The following is a 24,313-nucleotide window of genomic DNA, read 5'->3' as shown; positions in this document are numbered from 1 at the left end:
TTATAAAACCAGAACCCCAACACCATAACCATAACTGTTAGAAAACCAGAACCCTAACACCTTTACCATAACCCTTAGAAAACCAGAACCATAATACTAACCCTAACCCTGATGAAACCTTAATCCTAATACCTGAATCAGTGGCATCATAACCCACCACTTAGATTCTATCCCCAACATTTGCACCCTAACGTTTAACACATGAAATCTCAAACCACAAACATGAGGGATAAATATCCCGCTGCCCGCAAGTTGCCTCCACAGCATTCAAAGTGTTGCACTCTTCATTACCTTGGTGCTCAAAACGCCAGAGAAAAGCCAAGATCCACAAGGTGCTGAGAAAGAACCAGAATGGTGAAGCCCAAGCCGGGACCACAGAAAACAACAGATACCAAAACCTTCTTCGGTCCAGATGACAAATCACGTCTGGGGAACAATCATCCTGACACCCACAACACTTGGCTCCTTGTCTTCCCCGAATAAAAATCAAAATGAACAATAAAGCATGGACCCCAGTAAAGGCAGGTCAGCTGGGCGAGGGGAATGAAGGCGTGGGCCAGTTTCCAGTGGGACTGAATCTCCAGTGAAAAGAACAACTAACACAGGAGGGAGAATTCTCCTCCTGCCCACAAACTGACGCCCTAATCAACAGCGTCATGATCCACCACTTAAATTCGAACCCTAGCACTTGCACTTAACTCTAATGCACAACACACAAAGTCTCACACCTGAACCACAACCCATGCAATCTTAGGTCACCCCTACACCCTACACTAACACCTACACCCGAACACGAACTCCTACACCCTAACACTAACACCTACACCATAACTATTACATATTCATTGCCCCTAAGTTTTAGAACAGCACAGAACAGGCCCTTCAGCCCACAATGTTGTGCCGACATAGCTAATCCCTCCTACCTACAGAATGCCCATATCCTTCTATTTTCCTCTCATTCATGTGCCCATCCAAGCCCCTCTTAAAAGCCCCCAATGAATTTGCCTCCATCACCCTATCAGGCAACGCATTCCAGGCATCCACCACTCTCTGAGTTAAAAACGTACCCCTCGCGTCTGTTCTGAACCTACCCCCTCTCACCTTAAATGCATGCCCTCTGGTATTGGATCACTCAATAATGGGAAAAAGATATTGCTCGTCCACCCTATCTCTGCCCCTCATAATTTTATACACTTCCAACAGATCACCCCTCAGCCTCCACCGCTCCAGAGAAAAGAGCCCAAGTTTATCCAGGCTCTCCTGATAGTACATCCCCTCTAATCCAGGCAGCATCCTAGTAAACCTCCCCTGCACCCTCTCTAAATCCTCGACATCCTTCCCATAGTGAGGTGACCAGAATTGCACGCAATACTCTAATTGCAGCCTAACCAGAGTTCCATAGACCCTATTTAGACCCTGACCACATAATTCTGACAGCAAACATTCCTGAGTCTTCAGTCTGCTCATAACTCATGGCAGCCACACAGTCCATCGAATAAAACTAAGCAGGAGCTCTTCTTCAACCTTGTGTGTCCTCCTCTTGAGAGACTGGACGTGGAGCCTGAACCTCTACTCCTTAGTCCTCACACTCTCGCCCTGACACACATCCTAACCCCAGTCCTCACACCCTAACCTTTACACCTTAACCCTTGGACCCTAAACATCCCGATACCATACCCCAACCCTAATACCCCCACTTTTATCCTTGTACCCTAACCCTCCCAATGCAACCCTGCCTATTAAAGAATATGAGATAGATGAAGGGCCATTGACCTAAAGCCTTCGCTGTGTTTCTCTCTCCACAGACGCTGGCTGACCTGCTGAGCGTTTCCTGCACTTTCTGTTTTTATTTTAAGTTTCCAGCAGTTTTTGCTTCCTTATCCATTTTCTTTCCTTTTTCAAAGGAGGGTTTACAGCATCACATTATTACAACACTGTTCACACTACCTACAGTCGAGAGCTTCAGATTACAACACAGTCATCTCCATCCAGAGCGCACTTGAACCTCATCCACGGTCCCAGAAATCCCCCATTGTCCCCACGGATACCACGTGCTCCTTCTCCCAGGACACATGGGCACAGACGTAACCCCGGAAGAGGGCCAGAGCAATGGGCTTGGGCAGAACACCTCGACTACCTGCCGCCTGGACCCGTGACTGGCCACCTTGCCCAGGCCCACCAGGAGACCCATCTCATCCTTGGGGGGAACTTGGCGATCGAGCACACACAGTGGGCTAAGCCGAATGGCCTCCCTTCCCCAGCTTCAGTGATGCCGTGCTTTATCCCTCCCTGCTCCCAGTGGCATTGGGGGATGTGCAGGTCACTTGGAGAGGCTGATGGCAGGCAGCAGGACCCAGTCCCCACCCTGGCCCCCAGCGTTAACCTCCCTCTCCCCTCCTCCCTGCAGACGGCCTGAAGTCATACACCGTCGCCATGGGTCAGGTGATGAACGCGTCAGGCCTGCCCCCCGTGAATCTCAATGACTCCACGTACGACGGCAACCGGATCGGAAGGTGAGGGGCAGTGGCGGGAGGACGTGGGCAGGGGGTCGGGAAATGGTAGTTGGCGGCTCGCGATCTCGCTGGTCCCAGTGCCCAGGGAGAGCATGGACTTGCCAGTGATGTGCGCGCATGCACGCACACACACACACACACACACACACACACACACACACACACACACACACACACACACACACACACACACACACACACACACACACACACACTCCCATTGATCTGAATTCCCAGAGCTTGGGCATTCAGTCTGGAAAATCTGCCAGTCTGTTACCACCAAAGTCTCGAGGGGCATGGATATCGGAGTTTTACCACACACACACACACACACACACACACACACAATCTCTCTCTCACACGCCCCCTCTCTTGGGCACACACACTGTCTCTCTCTCCCAAGAGTGCCTCCTCTTGTATACACACAAACACACAGTCTTGCACACGCGCTACCTTGTGCGTGCGCACACACTCCCTCTCTCGTGTGCCCCTCCCTCACACACACACACACTCTCGTGCACGTGCCCTCTTTCTCTCTCTCTCTCTCTCTCTCGCACACTCTCTCTCTCGCTCGTTCCACCTCTCATGCGCCCCCTCTCACGCACACACAGCCTCCCTCGCGTGCACACATACACTCTCTTGTGCGCCCCCTGTCTCGCTCATGCACACACACTCACTCTCGTGCGCCCCCTCTCGTGTGCATGCACACGCGCTCTCTCGTGCACACGTTCATCCTCTCAGATGCGAACAAGCGAGAATACGCCAAAACAAGCACATCATTGAAAACGGAGCATACGCGTGTAAGCAAGTGCTCAAGTGCAGACAATAGATGTGCGCGCGATCTCATGCATGCACACACAAAGTGTGCATGAGTGTGCAAATAAGGACCTACAAATGCTCCACCCTCCCTCCACACATACACCCCCTACCACCCCACATAAAATGCTGGGGAGTTGCACGAGGCAAGGTGGAGGAGGCTATTTGGCCCCCTTCGAGCCTGCTGGCCCATTGAGCGAGTTCACAACTGATCTGCAGGCAGAGTGTGCCTTCCTGCCTTTGGTCCCACTCTCACCGTGTTCCTCTGCTCAGGCTGCACTACGGGGGCCTGGGGCAGCTGACGGACGGGGTCCTGGGACTGGACGACTTCACCCAGAGCCACGAGCTGCGGGTCTGGCCCGGCTACGACTACGTGGGCTGGAAGAACGGCACACTGGGCCACGGCTACGTGGAGATGGAGTTCCACTTTGAGCAGCTCAGCACGTTCGACTACATGAAGGTGAGTCTGCAGGATGTCCGGACCACATCACGCCGACCCGCCAATTGCCCTCCCCCTTTCCTTCCTTTCCTTCCCTTCTGCCTTGTACGCTTCCCTGGAGTTCGTTCATGCCCTCTGGGACTTGGGGGGATCCACCCAAATCCATAGGGACAGACAGCCATGGACGATGCCTTCAGCCGAGGTTCGCTCTTGAAATCGGTCGTCGGGAAGTCATAGAGTCATGCAGCACGGAAACAGGCCCTTTGGCCCAACTGGTCTGTGCCGACCAAGCTAGTCATATCTAAGCTAGACCCACTTACCTGCGTTTGGCCCATATCCCTCTAAACCTTTCCCATCCATGTACCTGGTCCAAGTACCTTTTAAATGTTGTTAATGTCCCTGCCTCAACCACCTCCTCTGGCAGCTCGTTCCATTGTACTGACCACACTTTGGATGAAAAAGTCGGCCCTCAGGTTCCTATTAAATCTCTCCCCTCTCACCTTAAACCTCTGCCCTCTAGGTCTTGATTCCCCAACCCTGGGAAACAGACTGCGTGTATTCACCTTACCTATGCCCCTCATGATTTTGTACACCTCTATTTGATCACCCCTTATTCCCCAACATTCCGGTGAATAAAGTCCCAGCCTGCCCAACCTCTCTCCATCACTCAGTCCCTCGAATCCCGGCAACATCCTCATAGATCTCCTCTGCACTCTTTCCAGCTTAATGGCATCTTTCCTATAGCAGGCTGACCAAAACTAAACACAATATTGCAAACGCGGCCTCACCAACGCCTTGTACAACTGCAACATAACATCCCAATTTCAAGACTCATTGCCCAGACTGATGAAGGCCAGCATGCCGAGAACCTCCTTCACCACCCTGTCTACCTGCGACGCCACTTTTGGGGAACCATCACAAGATCACACAAGGCAAAGGAGCAGAAGTAGGCCATTTGGCCCATCAAGTGTGCTCCATGAGCTAAACTAAAACTATTCCTATCCAGCCCCAATTTCCGGCCTTATCCCCATGATACCTTGACTAACTGGATGCCTATCTATCTCCTCCTTAAACGCCCCCAATGACTGGGCCTCCACTGCTGTACGTGGCAAAGAATTCCATAAAGTCACTACCCTCTGGCTAAAGAAATTTCTCCTCATTTCTGTTTTAAACCGGTACTCTCTAATTCTAAGACTGTGCCCTCTAGTCCCGGACTGAACCACCAAGGGAAACAGCTTAACCACATCTACTCTGTCCAGTCCTTTCAACATTCTACCATGTACTTGTACTCCTAAGTCCCTCTGTTCTACAACACTCCCCAGGGCCCTGCTATTCACTGTGAAAGTCCTATACTGATTAGTCTTCCCGAAATGCAAACACCTTCACCCTGGTAACTCTGCATGCACCTCAGCCTCTTACTCAGGGTCTCACAGTACAGAAACAGGCCCTTGGCAAGTAGTCCACAGCACGGGGAAACAAAAGTTTACGTAATGGACCTTTGGACAGTTTGTGCCATCAAATGCCTCTGATGCAAACTCCACACAGACCCAGGTTCGATCCTGACCTCCGGCGCTGTCTGCGTGGAGTTTGCACGTTCTCCCTGTGATCGCGTGGGTTTCCCCCGGGTGCTCCGGTTTCCTCCCACATCCCAGAGACATGCAGGGTCGGTGGGTTAATTGGCCGCTGTAAATTGCCCCCAGTGTGTGGGTGAGGAGTAGAATCTGGGGGGAGTCAATGGGAATGTGGGGAGAAATAAAAAGAAGTGATTAATGTAAATTAGTGTAAATAGATGGTTGGAATGGCCTCGATGGGCTGAAGGGCCTGTATGGCGATTGGATTGGTGGATGGTGATGGTAGAAAATGGGATTAATATAGTTTAGTGTAAATGGGTGGTTGATGGTTGGCATGGACTCGATGGGCCGAAGGGCCTGTTTCTGAGCTGTATCTCCCTGTGACCCTGACTGGAGAGACAGAAACAGTTGAATAACAAACACATAATTTATAAAAAAAGTAAGATCTATCAGTCAGTAAAACTATCAGCATAAAGAAATCAAACACACATTTAACTTGTATACATTAACTACAGGGCAGCAGAGTCCTATAGTTGGTAGATACCATCCTGGATTCGATCCCGACCTCTGTGCTGTCTTGCGTGGAGTCCCTACGTTTTGGCCACTGTAAATTGCCCCCAGTGTGTGGGTGAGGGGTAGAATCTGGGGGGAGTTGATGGGAATGTGGGGAGAATAAAATGGGATTAGAGAAATGGTTGGCACAGACACAGTGGGCCGAAGGTCCTGTTTCTGACCTGTCTCTCTATGATTCTATGACATAGACACCAAGAAACAGTTGAATAAAATGCACATAATTCAAAAAATGTAGAAACTATTAGTAGATATATTATCGATAATAAAATCAAAACCACATTTAACTTGGATCAATTGACCACAGGGCAGGACAGTGGTTCAGCTAGCAGACAGAGACCCAGGTTCGATCCTGATCTCCCTTCCTGTCTGTGTGTGGAGTTTGCCTGTTCTCCCTGTGACCGCGTGGGTTTCCCCCGGGTGCTCCGGTTTCCTCCTGCATCCCAAAGGCGTGCGGGTCAGTGGGTTAATTGGCCGCTGTAAATTGCCCCTAGTGTGTTGGGTGGGTGACAGAATCTGAGAAGAGGTGATGGGAATAAGGGGAGAATAACATTTGGATTGGTGTAACTAGGTGGTTGAGGGGCAGCACAGACTTGGCACAGCCTTCTTCTGTGCTGTATCCCTCTATGACTGGAGCACAGATAGAATATAGAACACCAGAATCAGAATTATTATCACTGACACATGTCATGAAACGTGTTGTTTTGTGGCAGCAGTACAGTGCAAGATATAAAGATTAATATAAGATACAAAAATAAATAAATCGTGCAAAAGAGGAACAACGAGGTCTTGTTCATTGGTTCATGGATCGTTTAGAAATCTGATGGTGGAGGGGAAGAAGCTGTTCCTGAATCATTGAGTGTGGGTCTTCAGGCTCCTGTACCTCCTCCCTGATGGTAGTAACGAGAAGAGGGCATGTCCCGGGAGGTGATGGATACACAAGAACAGGCCCTTCGGCCCACAATGTTGTGCCAAACTAGTTAAACACCTAACTAATCTAATCCCTTCTGCCTACACGAGGTCCATCTCCCTCCATTCTCGGCACATTCATGTTCCTATTGGTTTATTATTGTCACTTGTACCAAGATACAGTGAAAAACTTGTGTTACAAACTGATCATACAGGTCAATTCATTACACAGTGCAATTACATTGAGTCAGTACAGAGTGCATTGATGTAGTACAGGTAAAAACAGTAACAGTACAGAGTAAAGTGTCACAGCTACAGAGAAAGTGCAATGCAATAAGGTGCAAGGTCACAACAAGGTAGATCATGAGGTCATAGTCCATCTCATCGTATAAGGGAACCGTTCAATAGTTTTATCACAGTGAGATAGAAGCTGACCTTGTCTGATGGTACGTGCATTCAGGCTCCTGTATCTTCTACCCAATAGAAGAGGAGAAAAGAGAGAATGTCCTGGGTGGGTGGGGTCTTTGATTATGCTGGCTGCTTCACCAAGATAGCGAGAGGTAAAGACAGAGTCCAAGGAGGGGAGGATGGTTTCTGTGACGTGCTGGGCTGTGTCCACAGCTCTCTGCAGTTTCTTGTAGTCCTGGACAGAGCAGTTGCCATACGAAGCCATGATGCATCCAGATAGGATGCTTTCTATGGAGCACCTGTAAGTTGGTGAGAGTCAAAGGGGACAAACTGAATTTCTTTAGCCTCTTAAACAAGAGCCTCTTAAATGCCTCTATTGTATCTGCCTCCACCACCACCCCTGGCAGCGCATTTGTTTAAAAAAAACTTGCTCTGCACATCTCCTCTGAACTTACCCCCTCTCACCTTAAAGATGGATGTGTCTGGTGACTAACGTCTCTCTGCTGAAACTTCTGTCCCAGGTCCATTGTAACAACATGTTCACCCACCGCGTGAAGGTGTTCAGCAAGGTGGACTGTTTCTTTAAGGCGAGTGCCACTGGTCCCTGGGAGCCGGATCCCGTCAGCACCACCATGGTCCACGATGACAAGAACCCCAGTGCCCGCTTCGTCAAGGTGCCCCTGAATCAGCGGGTCGGCCAAACCGTGCGCTGCAAGTTCTACTTCGCCGACTCCTGGATGATGTTCAGCGAGGTCACCTTCCGCCTGGGTAGGAGCTGTCTGCGGTGGCTGGGCGGGACGGGAGATGAGCCCCCGGATTGGGGTGGGATTGGCCGTTCAGGTGCTGGAGCCTGTTCCGACAGTCCCCAAGATCCCAGGCTTACCCCTTGTTATGTTTGTTCTTCATCAAGAGACAAACTTCCTGTGGGTTTAACATCTGAACATTTATTAATCAACACCAGACTGGCTGGCTTTCCCTCTCTTTTTACAGCCACTTCCTGTTCCTCCCATGTGACCCCTTGCATTGCCTACTGGGAACTGTAGTTCTTTATTATACCTACATAATAACACACCTCTGAGCTGGCTCCGGGTACGGAGAGGGTTGGTTTAACCTGCGACATCGGTCTGCTAAGCAAAGGTACCGGTTAACCAGACCTCACCCCTCTCCCTCAGCATTGTCCCAGGGGGGGTGCGTCCCCACCCTGACCGCTGTCTCCATTCATGGTCTGCAGACTCCCCACACCTCCACAGTGTCGGTCAGTGATGAGCCCGATAACCGAGTGTTCGCTGCTCCCGCCGGGTGCCCACTTTGGCCCCCAGCCCCACTGGTGAACTGGGGTTCAAACCTGAAATGAAGCATTAACCCAGCAACTGTGGGGGGGGGGGGGGGGGGGTCACGTCACTACACCATACCTCCCTCCCACCCGTGTCTTTCTGTGTGTGCGTGTGTGTGCCTCTCTGAGTGTGCATCTGTCTCTCTCTGTTTCTCTCTGCTTGTGTGTGTGTGTGTGTGCGCACCTCTGTGTGTGTGTGTCTCTCTCTCTGTTTCTCTCTGTCTCTCTCTGTCTCTGTCTCTCTCTCTCTCTTTCTCTCTCTGTGTAGTTCTGTGGTTGTGTGTGCCTGTTGAAGAGCTTACATGCACTCCTGGCACTTGGTTATTAGTCTGTGGCTCCTGGACCCTTAAAAAACAGGTTCAGCTTCCACCCATTCAACCCATGCTTCCCATAATCCAAAACCACCCCCCTACCTTCGGACCACCCGGGGACGTGGCCCTCCTCCGTACCTTGTGTTGGGAGTCTGTCGAGCCCAGGAACCGTTGTGGGCAGACGGGCTCCCAGTGAAGGTTAATGTGAGGTGGTTGTTGTGCCCATGCCAGTCCCGGACCACACTCTGCCCGCTCTGCGTGGGACGGACTCCATCGCTGGTGGAGGATGGGTCCATCTCCCCTCAGCTCCCTGCTTCCCCTTCTCGCTACATCATCTTGGAGTCCAGTTAGACCTCACTGCCTCCCAGAGCCCCGTTACTGTAGAATCTGACGTGGGTTGAGTAGAGAGGAATGCAGGGAGAATAAAGTGAGATTATGGGTGTAAATGGGTGCTTGATGGTCGGCAAGCACTCTGTGGGCCTGTTTCCCTGCTGTGTGACTCCTCTGCTCCTTGCCACACACGTCTCTCACCTGTTTCTCTCTCCCCAGGCTCCACCACCCCACCCCACACGGATCTAAAGCCACGTGCTCCCGCCCCGCCGGAACGGGGGACCTTAATCCCGCCGGTCAGAATGTCCACCGCCAATCACCCGATGAATGGCCTGACCCCGACCGTCAGTAACCTAGGTAACATGCGTCAGGGGGCGGGCTTCTCCCTGACATCATTCACATTTGGAGGGCAGTGATGCGTCTCGTGTCGGGTACGGGGAAGCTCAGCAGGAGGGGCTACTGCCCGCCCCGCCGACAGCCACCCCTTGCCCCATTAGCTCCAGAGTCTGAGAGTCCCATGTCTGCCTCATCAGTTACAAAACCAGAGTGGAAACCAGTCATTCTCAATTCCAAGGTGCCATTAAGAAGAACCTCCTCCCCTCCCTCCTTAGTTACCTCCCCCACCCTCTCTGTCCGCCCACCAGTCACACACTCCTCCCCTCTCCCCCACTGTTCCCAACTTCCCTCCCCACCTCCTTCACTTGGTTCCATGCTCCGCCCTCCTCTCCTGTCAGACTCCACTATCTGCAACCCTTCGTTGCCTCCACCGATCACCTCCCGGCCTTTGCTGCCATCCTCCAACCCCTTCCCTCCTCCGTCTGCCCGTCACCCCCCCACCCTCACCAGGATGCACCTGTCGCTTGTCCCACCCCTGCCCCATCGAGGGCTATCTCCCCTCTACTCTCTGCCCCACCCCTGCCCCTATCTCCCCTCTACTCTCTCAGCCCAGACGAAGGGTCTCCACCCGAAACGTCGACTGTCCATTCCCCTCCGCAGATGCTGCCCGACCCGCTGAGTTCCTCCAGTGGTTTGTTATTTTTTCCCGCTCCGGATTCCAACATCTGCGGTCTCCTGTGTCTCCACGGAGAAGACGGCTTCCAACACTCTCAGATTGGCCCCCGGAATTCCCCGGGATTATATTAAGTCTCCTGGAGACTGTGCAGGAGGTAGGAGTGGCTGGGAGAGGGAGTGTAGTTACGGTGAAGATTCAATAAGGAGCATCAGAATTTCTTCTCCCAAAGATTTTTGAACCTCTGAACTCTCTTCCCTGGAGGTGGGATGATGGGGGTCATTTAAACTGGATACATTTTGGAAAGTTTGGGAGGAAATTGAGGACAATGGGGAGGTGGCAGTGGCGAGGAGATGAGGCCTGGGGTAGACCAGCCATGATCATATTGACTGACAGGATAACCTTGAGGGGCTGAATGGGCTACTCCTGCTCCTACAGTGTGGGGGATGGGGCAAACCGCATTGATACGTCGGAGCCTGTCACTCCTTCCCATTCAATGCAGGCACAGGTGCAGCAGAGTCGTTGTACCAGCATGGAATCTCAGACAGAGGCCACTCGGCCCATTGTTTCTGTGCCAGCCGAGAGACAAGAACAACTTGAAATGAGTTTGAGGGTCAGGAAGTTACGTTGCAGCTGTATAAAACTCTAGTTATGCCACATCTGGAGTATTGCATTCAGTTCTGATCGCCCCCATTATAGGAAGGATGTCGAGGCTTTGGAGAGGGTGCAGAAGAGGTTCACCAGGATGCTGCCTGGATTAGAGGGTATGAGGTGTCAGGAGAGGTTGGACAAACTTGGGTTGTTTTCTCTGGAGTGGCAGAGGCTGAGGGGAGACCTGATGGAGGTTTATAAGATTATAAGAGGCATAGTTAGGGTTGAAATTCCTACTACTGGAGGTCATGCACTTAAAGTGAGAGGAAGAAAGTTCAAAGGAGACGTGCGGGGCAAGTTTTTTTTACACAGAGAGCAGTGGGTGCCTGGAATGTGCTGCCTGGGGTGGTGGTGGAGGCAGATATGATACAGGTGTTTAAGAGGCTCTTACATGAACGTGCAAAGATGGAGGGATATGGAACTTGTGCAGGCTGAAGGGGTGAGTTTAGTTAGGCATTTAATTACTAGTTTAATTAGTTCAGCACAACATCACGGGCCGAAGGGCCTGTTCCTGTGCTGTACTCTTCTATGTTCTGACCCAACGACTCCCACTTCCCAGCACTGGGTCAGAGGCCGGGCAGGTCACGGCTCTTCAAGTGCACCGATAAGCCTTGGGGAGGGTTTCTGCCTCCACCGTCCATTCTAGCAGTGGGTTCTGGACCCCCGAATGGTCCGGTATGATGTGGCACCAACGGAACCAGTTGCTGCTTCTGCAGGGAGTGGGATGGGCACTCGATGGGATGATCACCTACAGGGCAGCAGGGACTAGGCGACCAGAACTGAACACAACACTCGAAGTGTGGTCTGACCAGAGTTCTATAGAGCTGCAATGTCACCTTGCAGCTCTTGAACTCAGTACTCCGACGCATGAAGGCCAACACTCCATACGCCTTCTTAACAACCCTATCGACCTGTGTGGCAACCTTGAGGCACGGTAGCATAGTGGTTAGCATAATGCTTTACAGTGCCAGAGACCCGGGTTCAAATCCGGCCACTGTCTGTATGGAGTTTGTATGTTCTCCCTGTGTCTGTGTGGGTTTCCTCCGGGTGCTCCGGTTTCCTCCCACATTCCAAAGACGTACGGGTTAGGAAGTTGTGGGCGTGCTATGGTGGCGACACTTGCGGGCTGCCACCCAAAATCACTACGCAAAAGATGCATTTCACTGTGTGTTTCGACGTACATGTGACTAATAAAGATCTTATCTAATCTTATCTATAGACGTGGACCCCAAGGTCCCTCTGATCCTCCATACTGCTAAGATTCCTGCCATTAACCTTGTATTCTGCTTTCAAATTCGATCTTCCGAAGGCAAGGCAGATAAAAATAAAACTAGCATAGGTTGTCTAAAATTACAGGGCATGAACTTAAGGTGAGAGGGGAAAGATTTAAAAGGGACCTGAGGGGCAACTTCTTCCACACAGAGGGCGGTGGGTCTATGGAACGAGCTGCCAGAGGAAGTAGTAGAGGCGGGTACAATTACAACATTCAAAAGATATTTGGACAGGTACATGGATAGGAAGGGATTAAAGGGAAATGGGGCAAACGCAGGCAAATGGGACTAGCTTAGCCAGGTGTCTTGGTCAGCATGGACGCGTTGGGCCGAAGGGCCTGTTTCCCTGCTATATAACTCTATGACTCCAGATTTGACAGGCCAAATAATCTTCTTCTGTGCCATGGCTATTCCTGATTCTATTCCCTGACTTCCACTCACTGATGTCCAAGCTCGGATCCTCGCAGAAACCTTAAATCTAGGTCTTTGGGAAGAGTTTTATTTTTATCTGCCTTGCCTTCGGGAGATCAAATTCGAAGGCAGAATACAAGGTTAATGGCAGGACTCTTAGCAGTGTGGAGCAACAGAGGGACTTTGGGGTCAACGTCTATAGATCCCTCAAGGTTGCCACACAGGTCGATAGGGTTGTTAAGAAGGCGTATGGTGTGTTGGCCTTCATTAGTCGGGGTATTGAGTTCAAGAGCTGCAAGGTGACGTTGCAGCTCTATAGAACTCTAGTCAGACCACACTTCGAGTATTGTGTTCAGTTCTGGTCGCCTCATTATAGGAAGGATGTGGAAGCTTTAGAGAGGGTGCAGAGGAGATTTACCAGGATGTTGCCTGGATTGGACAGCATGTCTTATGAGGACAGGTTGAGCGAGCTAGGGCTTTTCTCTTTGGAGAGGAGGATGAGAGGTGACTTGATAGAGGTGTACAAGATGATAAGAGGCATAGATCGAGTGGACAGTCAGAGACTTTTTTCCAGGGTGACAATGGCTAACACGAGGGGACATAATTTTAAGGTGATTGGAGGAAGGTAAAAAGGAGATGTCAGGGGTATGTATTTTACACAGAGAGTGGTGGGTGCGTGGAACGCACTGCCTGCAGAGGTTGTGGGTGCAGATACATTAGGGACATTTAAGAGACTCTTAGATAGACACATGAATGATAGAAAAATAGGGGGCTATGTGGGAGGGAAGGGTTAGATAGATCTTAGAGCAGGATAAAATGTCGGCACAATGTTATAGGCCGAAGGGCCTGTACTGTGCTGTAGTGTTCTATGTTCAATACCCGCCTCTTTCGTATCTCCCACTCAACTGCCTTTGCTCCAGGGAGAACAAACTCAGCTGTTCCACTCTAACCTTGTAACCCCTCCTTCCTGGAACTGTTGTCCTACTTCTTTCCTGCACCTTCTCAAGGGCAGCCCAGTGGCGCAGCAGTAAAACTGCTGCCTCCAGAGTCGGCAACCTGGGTTCGATCCCGACCACTGGCGCTGTCTGTGTGGAGTTTGCATGTTCTCCCTGTGGTCCTCCAGACATGTGGGCCAGGGGTTGGTTAAAGCGTTTGATGCCTCTGTGCCTGTACTTGATGGAGTTTAGAAGGTTGGGGGGGGGGGGGGGATCTCACTGAAAGCTACCGAGTATTGAAAGGCCTGGATAGAGTGGATGTGGAGAGGATGTTTCCAGTAGTGGGAGAGTCTAGGACCAGAGGGCACAGTCTCAGAATAGAAGGACGTCCCTTTAGAACTGAGATGAGGAGGAATTTCTTCAGCCAGAGGGTGGTGAATCTGTGGAATCCGTTGCCACAGATGGCTGTGGAGGCCAAGTCATTGGGTGTACTTAAAGTAGAGGTTGATAGGCTCTTGATTAGTAAGGGCGTCAAAGGTTACGGGGAGAAGGCAGGACAATGGGGTTGAGAGGGAAAAATAAATCAGCCATGATCGGATGGCAGAGCAGAGTCAATGGGCCGAATGGCCTAATTCTGCTCCTGTGCCTTATGGTCTAAATGGTGAATAGCCCTGGTGTAGGTGGGTGGCAGGAGATCGGGTGGGAGAGGAAACTTATGGATGTGAAAGACAATGGATCACAGGGAAATAAGTGGGGGAATGGGATTGCTCCGAGAGCCGGCATGAACACGATGGGCCAAATGGCCCCCTCCAGTATTGTAAGGAAATGTGACGGTAATGCTCCTCAAACCCTTCGCCCTTCCAACGTGCTGCCTTCTCTCGCCATCCCAGACTTGGATTCGTCCATGAATATCTCGCCGGAATCTGGCCGCCCCGTTGCCAAGGCCGACCACAGCAACACCTCCATGCTGATTGGCTGCCTGGTGGCCATCATCCTCCTCCTCCTGATTGTTATCTTCATCATCCTGTGGCGACAGTACTGGAAGAAGATCCTCGGGAAGGTAGATCTAAGTCTTCTGCTATTGCCTAAGCACTCGGAGCTGATGGAGAAGGGACGGGAGGTTAACAGGAGCGACCATAACTTATTCCAAAGGTCCTGAGGGTTTCAATGGAGGGGGAGAAGGGTCTGTAAATAGCAGGCAGATGCGTGAAGGGACACGATGTCCCAATGGGTTAGCGAATGTCTTTGTAAAGGGGAAAATTAGTGAAGATGAAGTTTTACAGAGTGGACTTGATGCTTCCTCTGGGCTGGAGTATCTAGAACCAGGGGGAACAGTCTCTAAACAAGGGGTAGGTCATTCAGGGCAGAGGTGAGAAGGTTGTGGTGGAAGTGAGACTTCTATCAATGAAGGAGCAAGGAAGTTCCTTTTGCTTATTTCAAAAGTAAACCATTCATAAAAATATTTACAGGAACTACAAAACGGTACATGGCTTTCTTTACATGCGTCCTGACTACATTCATAGTATTGTTAGGTCTATACATTTGCAGTATCTTCAAGTTAATACATTCTATGTACAAAGCACCAATGTCACTCACGTGGCCTCTGGCCAATACACCCCTTGAGTGTTTGCGGGACTGTTACACAGGACCCAGCCCCTCAGAGGCAGCAGAACCCTAGACTGTGGTCCTTCCCGACCGAGCCTTTGCATTGGCTGCGCCCAGCTTCAGTGCATCCCTCAGCACGTACTCCTGCAGCCTGGAATGTGCCAGTCAGCAGCGTTCCCTCACAGACATCTCGTTGGATGTCTCAGTCTTCTACCGGAAGACCAACAAGTTTTGGGCAGACCAAAGGGCGTCTTTCACCGAGTTGATGATCTTCCAGCAGCACCCGATGTATGTCTCGGTGGGTGTTTTTGGGAACAGCCCATAGATCAGAGTGTCCTCTGTTACGCAGCTGCTGGGAGTGAAGCTCGAGCAGGAGCCTTGCATCCTTCTCCAGACCTTCTTTGCAAATCCACAGTCCACAAAGAGGTGGGCAATCATCTCATCCTCATCGCGGCTGTCCCGAGGGCAGTGTGCACTGGGAGTGAGACTCCGACTGTGCAGGAGGGATCTGACAGGGAGGGACCTCCCCCTCACTGCCAGCCAAGCAAGGTGGAGGTTCTGACGATTGGGAAAGTGTGGTAGATAGCTGAGTTTTTTCCAGAAATGGGAAGCTTGATGGGTTGAACCTGTGATCTGGTTGACTTAGAGCCAATATTTGCAGTCAGTGTGGGATGTTAGAGCTGGGATTCAAAGTCAAAGTTGAGTTTATTGTCACATGCACAAGTACATGTGTGCACAGGTGCAATGAAAAACTTACTTGCAGCAGCATCACAGGCACAGAGCATCAGGCACGGTAGTGTAGCGGTTAGCATAACGCTATTACAGCGCTCAAATCTGGCCACTGTCTGTAAGGAGTTTGTACGTTCTCCCCGTGTCTGCGTGGGTTTCCTCCGGGTGCTCCAGTTTCCTCCCACATTCCAAAGACGTATGGGTTAGGAAGTTGTGGATATGCTATGTTGGCGCCGGAAGCGTGGCGACACTTGCGGGCTGCCCCCAGAACACTCTATGCAAAAGATGCATTTCACTGTGTGTTTCGATGTACATGTGACTAATAAAGATATCTGATATCTGATCTGATCAGAGACACAATGTTCATAAGAAAAACAAATTAAACAAACTGTACACAATTTTTACAAGAAAGAACACAATTAGAACAAAAAATGCCCATTGGCATGCAAGATGGTCATAGTGTTGCTGTACTGAGGTAGTGATTAGGATTATGCCAGTTAGTTCAAGAACCAAATAGCTGAAGGGAAGTAGCTGTTCTTGAACCTGGTGGTGTGGGACTTCAGGCTTCTGTACCTCAAGCCCGACAGTAGCTGTGAGAAGATGGCACGGCCCAGATGGTGGGGATCTTTGATGATGGATGTTGCCTTCTTGAGGTAGCACCTCCTGTAGATACCACTGACAGTGGGGAGGGATGTGCCCTTGATGTACGGGGCAGAGTCCATGGCTCTCTGCAGCTCCTTGCGTTCCTGCCCCTTCGAATTGCTGCACCAGACCAGGATGCAACCAGTCAGGATACTTTCGACAGTACATCTGCAGAAGTTCGTTAGTGGGTTTGGTGACAAGCAGAACCTCCTTAACCTTCTAAGGAAGTAAAGACGCTGGTGTGTTTTCCTTGTGGATGCATCTGTGTGCTGGGCCCAGGATAAGTCATCCAATATGTTAACGCCCATTTAAAGTGACTGGCTCTCTCCACCAATGTAGACTGGCACATGTTCACCCTCCTTCCCCTGCCTGAAGTCAATGATCAGTGAAGTGATTGGGTAGGGGCTGGGTTATCGGTGGGGGTGTGGAGGGGGAGAAAAGCAGTTTCTCTGGGTGGGGGGCGATCACGGGATGGGATTCCCTCCCTGCCCCCACCTCTTCCCGGCACCATCTGTTAAATCCGCCTGTTCCTCCGCGTCTCCCCCCCCCCCCCCCCAGGCTCAGCGGCGGATTTCGGACGGGGACCTGACCGTGCGTCTGTCTGTGCCCGGCGACACCATCGTCATCAACAACACGCAGCCCGGCGGAGCCGCCAGCCGCCACTCCAACCTGTACGAGCGGATCAACTCCGGGGACCTGGAATACCAAGAGCCCAGCAGGCTGCGGATGAAGCTTCCGGAGCTGCCGCAAGCGGCCGACAGCGTGGGTGAGCCATGGGGTGGGGGGGGGGGGTGAACTGTGGGGAAGGGGTTGTCGTGAAGCTGACCTGCCGAATCTGGGTGGGAGTGACCCCACGGGAAAGTGGATGAGATCCACGGCCGGTCGATGTGCTTTGGATGGTGTTGGTCGAGGAAGCCTTTGTGTCTGCCCCCAATTGCCCCTTGCCAGGGTTTTCCAGAAGCAGCTAAGACTATTGGCCACAAACATCGAACAGTACAGCACAGGAACAGGCCCTTCAGCTCACTATGTCTGTGCGGAACACGATGCCAAGGAAACTACTCCCTTCTGCCTGCACATGATCCATATCCCTGCATAGTCACGTGTCTATCTAACAGCCTCTTAAACACCACTGTCGTACCTACCTCCACCACCACCCCTGGCAGCCCGTTCCAGGCACCCACTGCTCTCTGTGCATTTAAAAAAGACTTTGCCCCGCACATCTCCTTTGAACTTTCCCCCTCTCGCCTTAAATGCATCTAGTACTTGATATTTCTACCCTGGGGTAAAAAGATTTTGACTGTCTACCCTTAAACTCCGATAATCCGGCATCCAATTGTCCGGATATCTTACTGGTTTGGCATCTGGCTCACTCAGCAGTCTGGAATGTGAGCCGGGGCTGGGGGGAGGGTTCCGGATTGTGTACGTCCAGAGCCAGAGTTGGGGTCCAGAACTGGGTTGGGGGGGGGGGGGGGGGGGGGGGCTCGTGTGTCGCATGCAGTAAATCTCCGAAAGTCTGGCGTCCCCAGGGGATCTGGTGCTGGGAAAGCAGATTTTCCGGACAAATACCCAAACACAGCTTAATTTTCCCTTTTTATTTCTAACACGTCACACTGTGGTGAAATAAGTGAAATAAGTTTTCCGGTGAAGCCAGAGAATTTAAAAGGAGCAGGAAATATGACAAGTTCTCCGAATCCCAGCTCCAGTCACACATCAGTGCCAAAATCCAGAGCCCTGTTCCGGCTGCACACCCCACTTGCACTCTTTGACCTGTCCCTCCCACCCTCACATTCTGGACTAGGGAGTGAGCCAGATGCAGGACTGTCAGGAGCTCCGAACAATCGGATGCCGGATTATCGGAGGTGTACTGTATTCATCTCTCAGCCAACGTCACAAGGAACAAAGAGAGACACAAGGGACTGCAGTCCCTGCGATCTGGAGCAAGAAACGATCTGCCGGAGGAACTCAGCGGGTCGAGCAGCATCTGTGTGGGGAGGGGGAGAAATTGTCAATGTTTCAGGTCAAAGCCCCACAAAACCAACCTACCCTGGTTCAGGCTGTCGACCCAAAACATGGACAACTCCTCCACCCCTCAGATCCTGCTTGACTCGCTGAGTTCCTCCAGTGGATTGTTTGTTGTTTAAACCGGTATTAAACCAGGTTAGCCGTCGTACTCAACAGGTGATAGGGTGAGCGATGGGTAAGGAAAGTGAATGTTTACCCTGACTGGTTCAGTGTTGGATAGAGGGAGCACCAGGCCTGCGCGATTGGATGCTGGAATCTTTTCTCCTCCCCCATTGGATACAGGAACTGTGCCCTGTCTAATCAACGTTCAGCGGTTGTACTGATTGGGAGGAGGAGGAGATGGAAAGGGGAACCTCATTGGACCCTGTTTCTGTTCTGGAATCCGATTGGTCTGGCTTTCAATTCGAGTTGTGCTGTTGGTCTGGGCTTTGGGCCAATGACATGCCACCTCGCAGTCAGTTCCCTTTCCCAGAAGCACCAGATGCCTTTTGGGCATTGGGTGCAATGTGATTGGACAAGTGGGGAGGTGGGAGGAAGGCTGCAGGAGTTGGGACACCGGAGGCTTTCCCCTAGCATTGTATTGTCCACCCCCTGCCCTCCCCACCTCCTCCCTTCCCCACCCATGTCTGTTCCCCCCTCCATCTTGTTTTCCTCCTTCCGCCCTCATTGTTCATCCACCCTTGTTGTGTTCCCTCCTCTCCGACAGCTCTCCTGTTAAACAACCCAGCCTATCACCTCTTACTCTCCGCAAACCCTCACCCGATTGGAGGCCCTGGCTGCTCTAAGGACCAGCTTAAGCCAATCAACACCGATGGTAAGGACCTCGCCAAATTGGGCTGGCAGTTGGGTTGAGTTGGGACGGGGTGGTGGGGAGGAGGGGGGGGAGAGAGGGTGGGATAGGGCTGGTGGGTGGGGAATGGATGGCTGGGGTAGGGCAAGGTTGTGAGCAGCCAGTGGGAACCTCCAACTAACCGCTCTGGCCACGAGTTAGGATATGGTAATGGAGCAGCAGTTATGTTGCTGGTCTGGTAATCTAGGACCCTGGGCAAACGATCCAGAGACCCAAGTTCGAATCCCACCACTGCAGATGTGGATTGGTTCATGATAGGGGACTTGGGAAAACACGTAACCTTAGTAACCATGACCACAACAGCCACCGGTTTGTGTGTGGATTCCAAGACTATTCAATCCAATGCCTCGCCCACCACCCCTTCCCCCTCTCTTGTCGAATTTCATTGACTGTTTTGAGATGTTAGTGGGATCAGGAAAGCTGCTATATAAATGCAACTCCTTCTTCCCGGCACTGTGGTGGTTTGACCTTTGACAGGTCGCCATTGGAGATGGTCCCGGTCGGTTGATTGGAAGGCCTTCCTGTCAGGAGGAAGTGGGAGTGGTGGAGAGGCAAATGTGCTTCAAGAAATGGGGCTGGAGAAGGGGGGGAGGAGGCAGCATCAGACCCATCGGGCTGAATGGCCTCATTTCAGCACTAACCTGTTCAGGACATCCCCAGCAGGGGAAATAGAGGTTGAAACTCTCTTGTCCGACACCCTTGGGACTTGACTGGTGCCAGACCGCAGAAAATCTGGACCATAGAAATTGCCCCCAATCATCTTCCTCTGAGCTGGCGAACTGTTCCTTAAGTAGAGATGCTCCCCAAGTCATGAAAGGGTCCATATTATATTCAATACAAGAGGGCATGGCTTTAAGGTAATGGGTGGGAAGTTCAAGGGAGACGTCAGAGGGAGGTTTTTCACCCAGAGAGTGGTTGGTGCATGGAATGCGCTGCCTGGGGTGGTGGAGGAGGCTGATACATTGGTCAAGTTCAAGAGGTTGTTAGATAAGCATATGGAGGAATTTAAAATAGAGGGATATGTGGGAGGAAGGGGTTAGATAGGCTTAGGTGCGGTTTGAAGGTCGGCACAACATGGTGGGCCGACAGGCCTGTATTGCGCTGTATTGTTCTATAATTCTATGGTAACCCAAGGTTTTCATAAGTCAGAAACGCTGTTGCCTGAGATTGCAAAAGTCACACTGGTAGATTAGTTAGCCACAGGTTAGTACAGATCTTAGTTCAAAGAGTCATACAGCACAGAAACAGGCCCTTTGGGCCAACTAGTCCATGCCAATTATGATGCCCCATCCAAGCTAGTCCCATTTGCCAGTGTTTCCTGTGAACCTGTTCAGATGTCTTTTAAATGTTATTGTTGTATCTGCCTCAACCACTTCCTCTGGCAGCTCAGTCCATATATGTACCACTTTCTGTGTGAAGTTGCCCCTCAGGTCCCTATTAAATCTTTCCCCTCTCACCTTAAACCTACGCCCTCTAGTTCTTGATTTTCCCCAACCCTGGGGAAAAAGACTGAGTGCATTCACCCTGTCTATGCCCCTCATGATTTTATATGCCTTACATTGTATATCTTAGGTCTTAGAATTAATTCATTACTACAGATCTGTACTGCAGATCCAAACTGGGCTAGATCACAAGAGTTGCCAGACCAGAGAGTTTTAAATTGTTGTCTCTCTCTCTGGGCATGATCTGTAAAATGGATGCAGTGAATGGTTCCCCTCGACCAACATCACCTGAACAGCCGTCGTCTCACTGTGGACTCTTGCTGTGCACAATTTGGCAATTAGCTGTGCAACTTCACAGGAGTCACTGTGTTTCCAAAGCAATAAAGTACGCCCATTGTGCACAGACGGCTTCACCGGATGAACGCGGATTCTCCCCTGTTCCGGTTCGGGCTGCCCTTGACCCCTATCCCTCGGCTTTCCATTCCCAGCATGCAATGGGGAGTATGCAGAGCCCGACCTCACCAAGATGGCCGTCCAGACGGGCTTCCCGAACAGCGTGCCCCACTACGCTGAAGCAGACATCATCAACCTCCAGGGGGTGACCGGGAACAACACCTACGCCGTCCCCGCCGTCGCCATCGACACGCTGGCCGGGAAGGACGTCGCCGTCGGCGAGTTTCCGCGGCAACGCCTCGTCTTCCGAGAGAAGCTGGGGGAGGGCCAGTTCGGGGAGGTAAGTGGATGGGGGTGGGGGGGAGTATGAGTGAGGGAAGGGGGTTCCACAGAGCTGAGGGGGGAGGGTTGGGGAGAGATCAATCAATCTGCAATCAATTTGTTGGTATAAAGTTTGAGTTCTCTGCAGAGTTTTTAGACTTTGACAGTCATACAGCACAGAAAAAGGCCCTTCAGCCCACAAGTCCATGCTACCTGTTATACCCCCACATTCTCTGCCTTGGCCATTCAAGTGTTCATCCAGATACTTCGTAAATGTTGTGAGAATCTCCGCCTCCACCAACTCCTCAGGCAGTGTGTTCCTGATTGCAATCACCCTCTGTGCGGGGAGAAAAACTCCACCTCCGATCCCCTCTAATCCTCCTCCCATCTCATCTTAAACCCTCTTCTGTCAGGCAGCCCTGCCATGGGGAGAAGGATTTTTACCATCTACCCTCTCTAATCCCCCTCAATAACTTTGTACAGGTCTATCAGGTCACCCCTCAGCCTCCTCAGCTCCAAGGAAAACAACCTCAGCCTTTCCATTGCAACACACAAAGCGCTGGAGAAACTCAGCAAGTCAAGCAGCATCTAAGAAGGGAAAAAGACAGTCAAAGTTTCGGGTCGAGACCCTTCATCTCGACCCAAAGAGTCAACTGTCCTGTTCAAAGTCAAAGTCGAGTTTATTGCCACAAGTCCATGTGTGCACAGGTGCAATGAAAAACTTACTTGCAGCAGCATCACAGGCACACAGCATCAGAGACACAATATTCAGAAGAAAAACATAAATTTACAACATAAATTATACAAGAAAGAACATAATTAGAAGAAAAAACCAAAGCCCATCATAGTGCAATGTGGTCATAGTGTTGCTATACTGAGGTAGTGATTAGTGTTATAGAGTCATACAGCACGGAAACAGGCCCTTCGACCCAACTCATCCACGCCAACTTTGTTGCCCAGTGACCTAGTCCCACCTCCCCAAGTTTGGCCCATAGCCCTCTAAACCTCTCCTATCCATGTACTTATCTAGATGGATTTTAAACATTGCTAATGTGCCTGCCTCAGCCACTATTTCTGGCAGCTCATTCCAAATACGCACCACCCTTTGCATGAAGAAGCTGCCCCTGATGTCCCTCTTAGACCTCTCGCCTCTGATCTTACACCTATGCCCTCTTGTTTTTAGCACCCAACCTCCCTGGGGAAAAAGACTATGTGCTTTCACTCTGTCTGTGCCCTCATGATCTTAGAGACCTCTATCAGGTCATCCCTCAATCTCCTACGTTCCAGGGAATAAAGTCCTTGTCTACACCACCTCTCCTTATAACTCAGGCCCCCAAGTCCAGGCAACATCCTGGTAAATTTTTTCTGCGCTCTTTCTAGTTTAATAACATCTTTCCTATAACAGGGTGATGAAAACTGTACACAATACTCCAAGTGTGGCCTCACCAACGTCTTATATAACTGCAACATAACTTCCCAACTTCTATCCTCAGTGCCCTGACTGATGAAGGCCAGTGTGCCAAACACCTTCTTCACCACCCTATCTACCTGTGACACTGCTTTCAGCGAACTATGCACTTGCACTCCTAGGTCCCTCTGTTCCACAACACTCCCCAGGGCCCTGCCATTCACAGGTTGTGTAGATTCACTCAAGTACTGGATGGTCTGTGATGGGATATGGAGCAAGCTCCCTGGGTCAGTAATAGGAAAGGGTCTGGGACCTTGTGAAGAGTTAGTGGGGCCTCCTGGGGTCAATAAACGAGGTAGGGGTCACCCTGTGTCAATAATGGTGATCAGGAGCTCTTCTGGGTTACAATGGGGAGTGTTGGTGTGGTCTTCCTTATTCAATAATGTGGGGATATCCCCAGTTTAATATTGGGTTGGGGGTGTCTCCTCTGTCAGTATTGGTGGACAGGGGCTTTTCGTTAATAAGTACTGGTGTATAGGGACTCTTCCCCTCAGACAGTAATGGGGGGGTAGGGGCCTTCCTTGGAGCATTAATAGTGGGATCTCCCTGTGCCAAGAATGGGTTACTGGGTGTCTCTTATTGGTCAATGATAGTGGGACATCCTGTGTTAATAATGAGGGGTTTAAAACTGGAGGTCTAGTGTTTAACAATGGGGTACAGGGAATCTCCCCAGGTCAAAAGTGGGGTTCAGGGTTTCTCCCTGGGTCTGTAGTAGGGGTCTCTCCTGGGTAGGAAGGGGGCCAGTCTGTGTCAATGAATGGCCTCCCCTCACCAAGCAGTGAGCTGACTTCACACTGTGCAGTTAGTTTAACACAATCCAAGAGCATAGAAAGAGACCATTCAGCCTATCTTGCCACTGCTAGCCACTGGAGAGGGCTTTTGGTTTTTTTTGGCCCTGTGAACACAACGACAGCGTACTCCTGTGCCATAAACGAAGGCTCTGCTATTTCTCCAGGGCCAGATAAAAATGCAGGGGTGGTCTCGGGGCAGAAATCGGTGAGCTGGTGGCAACCCAAAGCCAACAAGCTCTCTCCTCCTCCTCCTCCTGCAGGTTCACCTCTGCGAAGTGGACAACCCTCAGGAACTGGAAGGCCTGGGTTTCCCTCTCAACATCCGGAAAGGCCGCCCCCTGATGGTGGCTGTGAAGATGCTGCGCTCGGATGCCACCAAGAATGCCAGGTAGGTCTGCTACCTTGTTTGCTCCATTGCTTTCTCCTTACCCTTTCCTTGCAGATCCAGTCAACTCCTCTGAGCTTAAAATACCCTGTCTTTAATCGTGTTTCTTTGCTTACAACCATCCCTTTAAAAGCACTCTGCACTCTTTTATTTCAAAATAACTTTATTCATAAATATTCTAAAATATA

At 51.0% G+C, this 24,313-nt stretch overlaps 1 protein-coding gene across 8 annotated transcripts in view; it reads left to right on the top strand.

The window, feature by feature from the left end:
* LOC127586119 (discoidin domain-containing receptor 2-like) overlaps window positions 1–24,313 on the top strand; it is a 119,972-nt gene that overhangs the window by 78,273 nt on the left and 17,386 nt on the right. For 6 of the 8 annotated variants that reach the window (XM_052043968.1, XM_052043966.1, XM_052043967.1 and 3 more), the window contains 9 exons: window positions 2,408–2,513; window positions 3,603–3,789; window positions 7,748–7,994; window positions 9,420–9,557; window positions 14,368–14,537; window positions 17,012–17,219; window positions 19,182–19,289; window positions 21,256–21,500; window positions 24,001–24,128. In XM_052043968.1, coding sequence (XP_051899928.1) covers window positions 2,408–2,513; window positions 3,603–3,789; window positions 7,748–7,994; window positions 9,420–9,557; window positions 14,368–14,537; window positions 17,012–17,219; window positions 19,182–19,289; window positions 21,256–21,500; window positions 24,001–24,128 — 1,537 coding nt within the window. The remainder of the gene's footprint in view (window positions 1–2,407; window positions 2,514–3,602; window positions 3,790–7,747; window positions 7,995–9,419; window positions 9,558–14,367; window positions 14,538–17,011; window positions 17,220–19,181; window positions 19,290–21,255; window positions 21,501–24,000; window positions 24,129–24,313) is intronic. The other 2 variants (XM_052043973.1, XM_052043972.1) reach the window with 2 other exon arrangements.

Source organism: Pristis pectinata, chromosome 34 (genome assembly GCF_009764475.1).
Source record: "Pristis pectinata isolate sPriPec2 chromosome 34, sPriPec2.1.pri, whole genome shotgun sequence".
NCBI lineage: Eukaryota > Metazoa > Chordata > Chondrichthyes > Rhinopristiformes > Pristidae > Pristis > Pristis pectinata.
This window is presented reverse-complemented; position numbering and strand designations above follow the sequence as displayed.